Genomic DNA, 12,298 nt, shown 5'->3' on the forward strand with positions numbered 1-12,298 from the left:
AAAGACTGATAGGGTGGGCAGCCATCACCTCCTATGCAGGGGAGTCCAGCCAGCTTTGAGAAATGGGTCTCTACTGGTGCATCGTTAGACATATAGAGCCAGAGACCACTTGTCTCCAATCATCTTTAGAAACCACCTAGATTTAAAAAAAATAAAAATAAAGAGAGAAACTAAAAATAAAAATAAAGAGAGAAACTCCTACAAACCATTAAGAAAAAGGCAAACAACCCAATAGAAAAATGAGCAAAAGATTTGAACAGGCATTTCCCAAAAGAGGATACCCAAATGGGCAATTTGCATGTGAAAAGATGCAGAGTTTTTTCGTCATTAAAAATGCAAACTAAAATCCATAATGCAATACCACAACACTGTGCCAAGTTTAAACCTTTTCCAGAAGGTCTAAAATGCAAAAAGCCAGAGAATGACAGTTATCAGTGGGAACAGAGAACCATATTACCTTGCATGCACAACTGATAGGAGTAGAAATAGCAAGAACTGCTTTGTGACGTCTACTTAAGCTAAACATGTGCCAACCCACTGACCCAGGAAGTGCACTCCTAGGTGCACATCCAGCATACCTGTGGTTACTAGTGGTTGCTTTGTGTTCAGCTCTTGTATCTTTGCAAGAGATGATTTTAAGCAAGACATGAGGCATAGTGAAAGTACAGCAATATTTATTAGAAGACAAAGAAGGAGGTAGGGAAATGGCACACTCAAGGGAGAGATTGGATCCTCAGAGAGGAGCACAACAACTCATTTCTTTGTGAGCTGGGTTTTTATTGGGTTTAAGGGGTAGTTTTTAGAGGATCTCACCTAAGCATCACCTCCTAACTCTTGATTGACCATTGGATGGTATCAGGTTTCTAAATCCCTATTGTGTAAGTCTAACTCATGAGTGTCCAAGGGAAACCCACATAGGCCAAAATTCGTAATTATAGTAAGTTTAAATAACATGTCAAGACCTAAAGAGAACTTTGGTCATCCTGACTCGTGCTGGCCAATTTTACCTGCACTTGGTTTTGTGGACCGAGTCCACTGAGCTCTCCAGCCTCTGTCAGGGCAGACCTTTTTTTTTTTTTTTTCTTAATCAAAGGAGCAGTCTTGGGCAAACACTCCTCAGCCCTGTGAATAAGTACCTTAAGTCAGAATCGGTCTAGGATAAATTTATGTAATTTGTTTCTTTAAAATCATTTTGAGAGTTGGCTTGTAGGCTCCATCTGGCAAATTAACCTCTTAATTTCTGTGTCCCCACCACTCATGTCTACCTGCCACCTATCACTATGACAATAAAAGATGCACTCAGAATGTTTCATAACAGCTTCCCAAACTGCAAGGAACCTAAATGCCCACAAGCAGGATCAATGGAATAAGATGTCATGACATGACACATCATTAGGCAGCATTAACATGAACAAACTGTAACTGCAGGCTGTGTTACGGGCAGACTTCACGCACATCAGATTGGACCAAAATGCCAGTCACAAAAAGGGTGTGTATTGTATGACTCGATTGATAGGAAGTTCAGAAATGAATAGATCTGAACTACGGTCTTCGCTGTGGGGATAAGATAGTGCAAGGAGATTCTGTGCTGCCAGAAATATTTTGATTCTGGTCTGCGTTTTAGTTACGTAGTGAGTTCACTCAGTGACAATTCATCACACTGTATACTATGATTTCTGTACTTTTCTAAATGTATTGTGTTCATCATTATAATGTTTGCTGATAAAAGCAAAAAAGAAAAAGAAGAAATATTCTGCCAGGTATTAGCCAGCCACCAAACCCCAAGTTCTTAGCCCTGTTACAGTCTTGGCCAAGCGTTGTCAATGAGATGAAGTGTTAAGTGTTGTTCTCTTAAAAGACTTTGCCCATGACCTGAGTTCCAACCACTTCCTCTGCCTAAAACATACTTCTTTCTGTCTGTTTGAGCATCCGTAGCACTTTCAAGCTGTCAGGAGCAGGGGGCCATTTATTTTCTCTCTATCCCAAGTACCTGGCATGTACAAACTGCTCAATAAATATTTATCCAATGAGTGAATAAGTGAATGACTACTAGCCTTCTATGGCCTTTCTACTGTGTCTTATCCACACTTTGATAAAACCCAGCAATATCAGCAGAATGTTTCAGGTGGAAGGTCCCATTTTCTCTCTCTCTTACTCTGGTAAAAGAGCTTTTAGCAAGGAAAAAGTTAAAAAGCAATGGTAGACCACAGAACCTTTTAATTTATTTGATCAAAAGTGAGTCCCAGGTAAAATCAGGAGGGGATTTTAAATTAAGTCGTTTTTAATAAACTTGCCTTCTTATTGGGTCATGCATGAAAAGAGAACTCGGGGGCTTCAAAGCAGAGGGAGCAAGTGGTGATTTCGAGGGTCATTTTCATAAACATCTCTGGGATGAGAGCCTCCTGCTCCCAGGAGCTTCCTACAGAGCCGTTGCTCAGTGCCCACTTAAGGTTTCTCTGCTCCAGACCAGGGAGTAAAGCCACAGGAACCGCTGGGGAACCAAGGAACAAATCTTCTGTTTGGCTGGCAGCCTGTGCAATACAGGTGGAGCTGAGAAAATGCAGACAGAAGCCATGGGGACCCAAAGTGAAGGGGGCCAGCATCTATGAGATTCCTGCAGCGGCCAGAGCTGGTGAAAAACCACCTTCGAAATTAACTCTGTACCATGTTTTATGGAATCCTCTTTAACTCTGCTTCCTGTAGGGAGTCCTAGACTTATTCCCTTCTTTAGTCATTCTTCCTCAACATCCACTAGCATCCTGTGCAATGTCACTGTGGGAAATGCTGAGTTGAGTAATAAAAGGTGGAATTGGAAGCCTGCTGGGCACCAGGCTGCAGGAGTCACGTGGCCACTTTGGACCTCAGCTTCTCCACCAGGTTGAAGGAAGCACGTGGCCTGAATTGGCTTAGCCAGGCCTCGCCTTATTCTTCAGCTTGGCTAAAGCCTGAAAGCGGGCTGCAAATAAAGAAAAGGAGGGAGGGATGAAGAGGAAGTAGCCGAAGATCTCTTAACCCGGGTCTTCCCCTTGCCTGCAGGAGGAGTCTGCACATTCCGAGAAGGGCCCAAGTGGGCTCAGGTACAGAAAGGCAGAATCCCCCAACACGCAAGAGGGAAGGGTGGCCTGAGTCAGCTCTGAAACCTGTCCTGATGAAACAGTCCTGGGCTCCAACTAGTTACCCAGTCACTTAGGGGAGATGCAGCCCTGTGCTGGGGGACTGTCCTCATGGAAGTCCTGCCCTGACCTTCTTGATGCAATGTGTGGCCTCCTCCCAGGTTTCTAGGGGCAAGCTGGCTGTGATCTGTGATCTCTGACATATACTCTCAGGTCCTCTAGGAACTGCTGCTTTGATTAACTGGGTCTGATCACACTTAGTGTGAGCACATTCTCAGACACACTTACATGCACACACATACAAACACACACACACAGCATCATTGAAAGACCACAGTTAGAAAATGAGATTTACTTTGGCACTTACAAGGTAGTTTTTTATAAAAGTATCCATTTTTATAAAAGTATACAAGCATAGATATGTGTTATTCTAATTAGGACCCCATTCTTAATTTCTTCATTTGTGAAATGGGGATAATTCCATCACCCTTGCATTTATTTTTCTTTTCTTTCTTTTTTTTTTTTTTGGTACCCAGGGGCACTTAGTCTCTGAGCCACATCCCCAGTTATTTCTTTTTTATTTTTAATTTTGAGACAGGATCTCTTTAAGTTACTTAGGGCTTCGCTAAATTGCTGAGACTGGCTTTGAACTTATAATCCTTCTGCTTCAGCCTCCAGAGTCACTGGGATTATAGGCATGCACCTGTGCGCCCAGCCTCCCTTGCAAATTTGTTGCAAGAATCAGAGGTCTTGTAAGCAAACTACTTGCTCCAGTAGATAGCAGTTGCTTGAAAGATGATAGGTATCATCATCATTGTCACCAGTTTTCGCCTCCGTTTTGCAATTGCACTGGTAAAAATCAATGTCTGCCTCATACAAAGAAATTTTTAAAAGTACGCTTGTCTCTTGTCTCTGCAGATACCTCCTTATGTTGTCTGCTATAGAGCTATCAGTTTAGAGGGGAAAATTGCCCTCCAATGCCCAGATGAAACAGTGTACCAATGGACCAGCTGTTCAAGGGAGAAGTCTTTGGTTTTGAATTTATTTTTTCATTCATTCATTTCCTGTTGGGTCTATGCTCCTGCACAGCAGTTGTAGGTGAAGCCCTGAGGCCTGGCACCCCCTGATCTGCTCCTCTGAGAGGCCCTGTCAAATCTAAGCCACTCTGCCTCCATGCAGAGCACTCCAGGGCAAAGGGCCGGCTCCGTACTCCTGGACCCAAAGGCAAACATGGAAATGGGCAGACTACACAGCAGCAAATGCCAGACAAAGGCCAAAATCAAACATTTTGCCACCACATTATTCCTGAAAGCAGAAAAGCAGTGTCAACATCCGACTTGGGGCATGCATTTCAAAACCAGATCTGTGTCGTTTCAGCCTGAAAAGGTGCAATTGAAGGTGCAACCATTTTCATTATTTTAACCAGTGTGCACTTAAAAAGCTTGTCCCTGCTTTGCCTACATGCACATGATTTATATTAATTCAGGTGGGAATTATACAAGTTCCAGTGAGTGAGAATTAGGCACCTTAATGGGGAAATGCACAGTTTCTGTGACTGTTGTTTATTAAGCTTTTGTGTACCACTTTATATTTCAAAAGCCCTTTCTAGTCATTAGTTACAATATCTCCCCAGCACCCTATGAGTGAGGTCAATAAATAGCTGGGGTTGTGTTCATCTTAGAAATATTGTTTTTCAGCTCTTTTGGTTATTTAGAGTTCTTTTTCTCTTGAAAGGACTGTTTTTCTGGCCTTTTTACCACCTATGTGCATACTCCTAACCTTTGAAGAAACGGGCAGATTCTCTCCTAAGCTTCTATCAGTGTGATTAGATTTCACATTCTAAGCAAACTCCTAAGCTGCTTAGGAACATAATTTATGCACATAATTTTCCATGTGGTGGATTTTCTTGCCTTTGTTATTATTTTTTTTTCCTTCCCTGTGGTTGTGTCTCTTAGCTGCCACTTGCAGGAACCCCAGGGGATGTCCTAATAACACTGGTGGTGACACCATAAACAGACTATAATCAGAAGACTGAGGGGCCCGGAAATATGTAAAAATGTTGCTGGTATATCAAGTGTCCAGTACGTTGCGCACACACAACGGGACATTGAAGATTTTTCAAATGATCTGTAAATTCAGGCTCCTTCATGAATTACTAGGTCAGGATATTAATGATCAATTACTAGTTCTCAATTCAGCATTAATGGATCCTGTTCCTACTGTATACTTTTTTGTGGTGCTGGGGATTGAACCCAGGGCCTTGTGCATGCAAGGCAAGCACTGTATACCAACTGAGCTATATCCCCTGAACTTTTGAAGATACAATTAATCCTCCAAAAATGTGGGATTGTCCCATATTACAAATAAGGAACCAAGGCTCAGAATCGTAGTGGCCTTTCCAGGAGTCACTTCTGCAGTGAGTAACATCAGGACTCATTTTTCCCATACTGTGGTTCTTTCTCTGCATTCAGCCTCCCTTTCCAGGGTGGCTCCAACAGCACCCGTGTCCCCAAGATTCTTTCTGTTGCATTAGTGTGAGGACATGAGGATATTTATTTTATGACTAACCTGTAGCTAATTATAGATTCATGCGCAAACACAAATGTTTTTCCCTGTGCTACACAACTTTAGGTATCCTCTTTTTAATCATCTTTTTGGGGAGAAGAGGTGGAAATGGACCATTACCATTTTAGTTCTGCTACTCAAGTGTGGTGGGGAAATCTGCTATCTACCTGATCATCATTCAGAAGCCCATCCCAGTGAATCCCCTGTCCTGCAGGGAGAAGCCTGGCTGGCTTGACCTTCACTCTTGTTGTCTCTCACTGAGATAATCCTCTGCATCCTGAAGGTGATGGTTTAGGCATCCTTTATTCAGGAAGCTTTTCCTTGATGCTTCCCCTTGACTGCAACCTTGCTCCTTGTCCCCCAACGACCACAGCAGTTCCACCACCTGCCATTGGTCAGGAAGGTGCATCTTGCCTCTTGTTAGTTACCATCCTCTTCCCTGTTAGGCTTTGCTCCCTAAAAACAAGGATTGTGTTCCACTCAGTTCCCAGTTAACTCAGTGAATAAAACAGGGGAAAAATTCCTTGAACGAACTACAGAAAAAATAAGTTCTGAATTCAAGGCCCATATTAAAGGCCAGACAGGGCCCCAGTGGTGGGCTTGTGAGGTCAAGGATAGCGCACTAGCAGACCTGGAAGCTGCGATTCCCATGTGCCATTGTGCCAGTTCTGCTGGAAAGAGTGATCTGATGGAAAGGAAAAGAATTAACTCGTGGCAAAACTCAGATGGAGCTGCCCTAACCAAGGGTCAGGGCTTGTTCTTTAAACCAGTCTGAGATACCAGAGGCTTTGATCTTATGGAATGACTTGATAAAGCATTAGGTTGGCATTTCTAAAACAAATTTAGTCCCGGCCATTTCCTTGCTCAAAACCCTTCTCTAGCTCCCAGGAATCCTCAGCAGAATTTCCCAATCAGTGTGCCATACACGGGTGACATTCCCTGAGCTTTGGGGTAATTGATTGGGGCCAGGGCAGCTGGAGCCCCTGGATCAGCCCTTCTGTCCATGGGTTATTAGAACATCATTTTAATCTTGGAAATTGCATGGAAATGGTGGAAAGCACCTGTGCATAAATGAAAGACTTTTCAACTCATTCCCTGCTCACCTTCTAACAGTTGCCCCATAGCATCCCATATTAACCAGCACACTCTCTGGGTCATGCATAATCCAGTCTTGCTACCCTGTCTCCTCCCTCCATTCCTTGGTCCATGTTGCTTCCCCAGACTCCCCACCCCCCTCCCCAGATGCCTGACCAGATCCCAGCCAGGCCCAGTGAGCGCCCCCACCCCAAGTCCCATTAATAAGCAGCACTCATCCTCAGTGACTGCAGTGATTACGTGGAATCCTAGTGGAGTGGGAGTCAGAGAGATGGAATCTGTATTCCCACAGAAAGGCCTGGCAAATGTTGCCCCTCCGGTAAATGTATGTTGAGCTAAGATCTTAAATGTATCCCATGAGACTGGGAAACAACGGGAAGAAAACCAAGTGCAAGTCAGCCTCCATTGGTTAGCACAGAGTAGACACTCAATAAATAACTTGAATGAATGAAAGAAGAAAGGTAAAACTCATTTTAAGTGTGGAATCCGTGAGTCTCAGTGAAGACATGACTAGTAGAGAGAAGGAAGATGGAGTAGTTGGAGATGTTTCAGAACAAGTCGCACCATCAACACTACAGTTCTTATACAACTTTGGAGGCATTTCCTGGCTAAATCCTCATGCCTTTGCCCAAGGAGACATGAATTGGGATCAGGATGTTCATTGCAGCAGCATTTTTTGATGGGGGTGGTTTGGGATTTTTTGGGGGGCACTCGACCACTGAGACGCATCCCCAGCCTTATTTTGCATTTTATTTAGAGACAGGGTCTCATTGACTTGCCTAGTGTCTCATCATTGCTGAGGCTGCCTTTGAACTCTCGATCCTCCTGATTCAGCCTACCAAGCTGCTGGGATTACAGGCCTGTACCACCACGCCCCGCTGCAGCATTGTTTATAACAGCAAAAACATAGGCCATAACTAAATATAGTTCAGGAGGGGAATACTCAAAAAAAATTGTGGTATGTTTATAAAATGAATGAAGTAATTGCATATTTGAAATATTGACATGGTTAAATCTTTTTTTTTTTTAATACCAGTAGGTTTTTCCTTTATTGTTTTTCCCTATAGTTAACACAGGTAAATATACAGTGATACTGGGGCTGGGGATGTGGCTCAAGCGGTAGCGCGCTCGCCTGGCATGCGTGCAGCCTGGGTTCAATCCTCAGTACCACAAACAAATAAAAATGTTGTGTCCACTGAAAACTAAAATAAATAAATATATAAATATTAGAAATTCTCTCTTTCTCTCTCTCTCTCTGTCTCTCTCTCTCTTTAAAAAAAATATTGCTCTGTCTTCTATCTTAAAAAATATATATATACACAGTGATACACAACCCAACATGATTAAATCTTAAAGAGATAACAGTGGGTGGAAAGGCAAGTCAAAATGGGAAATAGGTGATGCAGAACACCAAAACCAACATATATTGGTTGTAGTCATATACATAGAGAATAAAAATATAAAACCAGGCATTGACATGAAGCACAACCACCACGGGAATCTGGTTGCCTCCATGGAGGAGAGTAGGTAGGATAAGTTGGAAGATCTCTGAGTGGTGGGTATTTTTTACATTAGTTTCTATGCATTTTTTACATCAGTTTCTCTTAGTTTGAAATAACTTATCATTTTAAAAGTAAGTTAAAAACCACATAATTAAAGTCTCGGTCACTGGGATAACAGACTTGTGTTTCTCCATTTAGTCCTCTGGACATTCTTTATCAGACGCAACCGCAGCCCCCAGCTCCAGCTTCAGCCCGATTTTGTGCCCTGAGATGTCCTCTGTTCTTGACCCCACCCCTTTTCCAGTAGTCTAGCAAACAGTGCTGGGTCACATCTGCCACTTAGGCTCAACAAGTCTTAGCACCATTTAAAAGTATCAGTTCTCAACTCGGCCCCCAGAGACAGGCCAGATCTACCGTGGATCACTCTGGAGGCTTTAAAATGTTCATCTAGATCTTCTAAAATCCCCTCCCCCATTTTTTCTATATGTTGGAGCCTTGATCCAACCTAATTAGAATTAATTTTTGCAACAAGACATAATGAAATTCTCTTTCACACATTTGACTCGAGTCTATTTTTTGCATCAATCACCAGTGACTTACATCGCAATGTTCTCTTTAACTTGTAAATGTCTTTCCTTTTTCACCGAAGAAGCAATCAAATAATACATCTGTGGCAAATTTTACTGTTTCTAAAAATATGTCCATATTTGGGGAACAGTTTCAGTGGTGTGCCGGATCTTGCTCATATGGCTCAGGAGGGCCAGTTGTCTTGCATTCCTTCCCAGCTCCGTGTTCAACGACATCACACAACTCTCTTGAAGTGACCCTAACTGGGGGTGTTTACACCATGGAAATTGGCATGCGCTTCGAATGAGGTGGTTTGGGTTTTCTCCAGTAGAATTGTTGGGTAAAGGCCACCAGCCTACCACAAGGGCATGCCAGTTCTCTGAGTAGTGTAGGGCAAGCAGCACTCTCCTCATGTGGCACAGGTAGGAACTGAGAATCAGCCCTCCTTGGCTCTGCGGGGGGTAGACTGGTAGGCGCTGCACTGGCCTTAAAGTCAGGCAGATCCGAATGAGTCTGATCTAGTGACTTTTAAACTGTGAGTTGGACAAGTGTCTGAGTCAGCCCCTCAGCCTCCCCACGGATAAACTAAGGATGATGAATAATACCTTGTAAAGAGCTCGGGGGTTTTAAGGAAGTAGTATATGCAGAAGCCCTAATGAAGCCCAAAGGAGATCGATAAAATGGGCCTTCTGACTTACGAATTCTTCCCATCTCCATGCATGTGTTTTAGTACAACTCTGTCAACCAAACACCCTTCACTCAATGGTGAATATACTTTTTCTCCAAATATGTGCCATTTGATTAAGTAAAAAGTCTTAGAGTCACCATTTATGTCTGACTTGGGGAAATCAGTCTTCCTACAGCCTTAGAAATGTATGTACCAGGTATCGACTGAGTTCATTTTTCAACTGCCTGGAGTTTGCTCCAGTGGCCGTTCTGCTGAGCTAAGCATCCTGAAGAGGATTGATTGGGGGGGGGGGGGCTGGGTGTAACCATCCCATCAGCCACACCAACTGCAGTGGCCTACAGGGACATTCTCTTGGCTGTTCGTGTTCTCAGCTCTGGGCTTTCTCTGCACATTTGGACTGAACCTGTTGGTAGACAGCTGTTTCTAAGCCACTCACCTAAGCCAAGATGTACTTCCCAATTAGATTGTAATTAATTGTAGAATTAATTAATTGGCCTGAGCAGTATATTTAGTTGTGCAAGCATTCTTAAAAATACCAAAGGATAAACAGTGGAAATTTCCCTCCCTGTACCATTCCCAATTCACCCAGATCCCTCCCCACAAAAACCCTAAGAAGGTGGGAAGGAGGAAGAATCCAGCTCCTATTACTAGTTTCTTGTGAGGCCAAAGACTTTAGAGCTCATCTTAAAGACCCAGCATCAGCATGGCCTTCAGCTGAAGTTGAAACACATGCTGACTCCGCATGAGCCGGAGAAGACCCTCTGGCCACTGGGAACACTGAGGCCAGCCCCACACTTGTCAATAATTGTTAAGCAGATTTGCAAAGACAAATAAAGTCACAGAGGAGCTGTTTCTGTCTGTAAAGATAAGTCGTACCTAGGCCACAGGTATCAGCCATACTGACTAAGAGTGTCCTACCTCCAGGGAAAAAGGCAGGGGGAACCGAGCACTTGTAAGAAAGGTACTGCTTGTCAAGAGCAAGCTGGGATCGTCACTGTCACTGTTGGGGTAAAGCATGCACAAGTTTGCCATTTTAGCTACATTTATGTTACAGTTCAGTGACGTGAAGTCCACAGCCTATTGTGGTGCGGCCATCACCACAGTCCAGCTCTAGAAGGGGCAAGGCACAGTCACCCACCCCACTGGTTCTCGCTGCAGCCCTGGGGGTCTTGGTGCTTCCTTGTGCAATGAGAATGCCTCAGACACACTGTCCCCGAGAGACTGTGGCTGTGCCAAGCAGGTATGCCTGTCTCTGTCTTACTGTTACCTTACTCTCCTATCCTATGCCATTGCCCAGGGGTGATTCTGCTGCTTCTGGACAAGCTGCGGAAGATGAAATGGGAGCAGATGTGGAGACTGACGGCTGAGAGGGAGCTCATGGGCATGCTGTCTACATCCTTGGCTGACCAGGTGAGTGGCCAAGTTAGGGCTGTTATTCTGAGTGCCTTTGGGTAGGTCAGCATACAGTGTGTTATCTCCATAACACACCTGCAACGATGGGCTGATAAACAGGAAAGGTTTGTCTTGGCTCAGAGTTTCTGAGGTGTCAGTCCTTGGTCTCTTGGCCACGTTGCCTTGGGCCTGTTGCAAGGCAGCATGTCACAGCAGGAGCACGAGGAGGAGCAGGGAAAGTCACTCACCTCCTGACCAAGATAAAAAAGAGAAGAGGAAGAGACCCAGGTTCCACAGTTTCCTTCAAGGGCACATCCTCAGGGGCCTAAAGACCTCCCCCCTTGGCCCCACCCCTCAAAAGTTCCACCACCTCCAACGGAGTTCTGGGGGGGACCTGGGCTCAACCAGGCCTTTTAACACAGTCCAGATGCAAACTTGCCGCAGCCCTTGTGCTGTTGCTCACGGAGATCTTAAAGCAGCTGGCTCTGGGTTATTTTGCCACCTGTTATTGACTCCGAGGGAAAGAGCTGCCTTGGCCCTGGCAGGCTGAAACACTGCTCCCCTCACTGGTTCTTCCTTTGGTTCATTTGTTTGTTCATTTAGCGTAGTACCCTGAGCACAGTGGACACCAGGGCCATGCTCAGGAGAGGTAGGACAGATGAATGGGGATGCAGCTCTTGGTCTCAGGGAGCTCATGGTTTTTTGAGGCAGGATCATAACTTGCTGTCAGTCCACTGTGCCGAGAGGAGGTCACTGTCTTCATCAGAGCCATGGCAGGCCCCTACTCCCCCTGGCCCCAGTGCACCACCACTTGTTTCCTAGTCGAGTTTTCATGCCTCCATGGCAAATAAGTCTAACCTGTCAGGCTGAGACCCTGTCCTGGTGACCCTGAACTTGAGGGAAGTACATTTAAGTGGGAAGAACAAACTTCCTGGCTCTAGAAACCTCCCTATTATCCAGGCAACCTGAAAAGATCCTTGAACTCTGTCCATATCAATAGATATTCATAACAAAACCATTTCTCATTTTGACCAGGAAAGTCAGGAGCCTCCAGTCTTTGCCCTTGGATCAACAGGTCACTATAGATTTTGACCTTGCTGGGATGTTGGTGGCTGTCTTGGGAACACAGAGATGATTCCTCTGCATTTTGTCATGTCACCTCCCTAAATCCATGGCGCTCATCTCCGTGCTTCTGTTCAAAGTTCAGTTACCTGAATCCTCAAGTTCCCACACAGTTTTCTAATACAGAGGAAACCAGATACTGTGCAGGGTAACTTTTCTATTTTTTAAGCATTGCTATTTGGGATTTCTCAGATAGCCAGAAACTGATTTCCTTTTCTAAACAATGAGATACGGTATAATGAGTGAGTTAAAGA

The 12,298-nt window shown here is 44.3% G+C and overlaps 1 protein-coding gene across 1 annotated transcript in view; it reads left to right on the forward strand.

Annotated features, from left to right (window-relative positions):
• Positions 1–10,940, forward strand: part of LOC144252242 (xylosyl- and glucuronyltransferase LARGE1-like) — a gene marked incomplete at both ends in the record, with an annotated part of 172,437 nt that extends 161,497 nt beyond the window's left edge. Inside the window, one exon of the mRNA XM_077794693.1 lies at positions 10,828–10,940. Coding sequence (XP_077650819.1) covers positions 10,828–10,940 — 113 coding nt within the window. The remainder of the gene's footprint in view (positions 1–10,827) is intronic.
• Positions 10,941–12,298: the final 1,358 nt, after the last annotated feature.

This window comes from Urocitellus parryii, unplaced genomic scaffold (assembly GCF_045843805.1).
Source record: "Urocitellus parryii isolate mUroPar1 unplaced genomic scaffold, mUroPar1.hap1 Scaffold_379, whole genome shotgun sequence".
Classification (NCBI taxonomy): domain Eukaryota; kingdom Metazoa; phylum Chordata; class Mammalia; order Rodentia; family Sciuridae; genus Urocitellus; species Urocitellus parryii.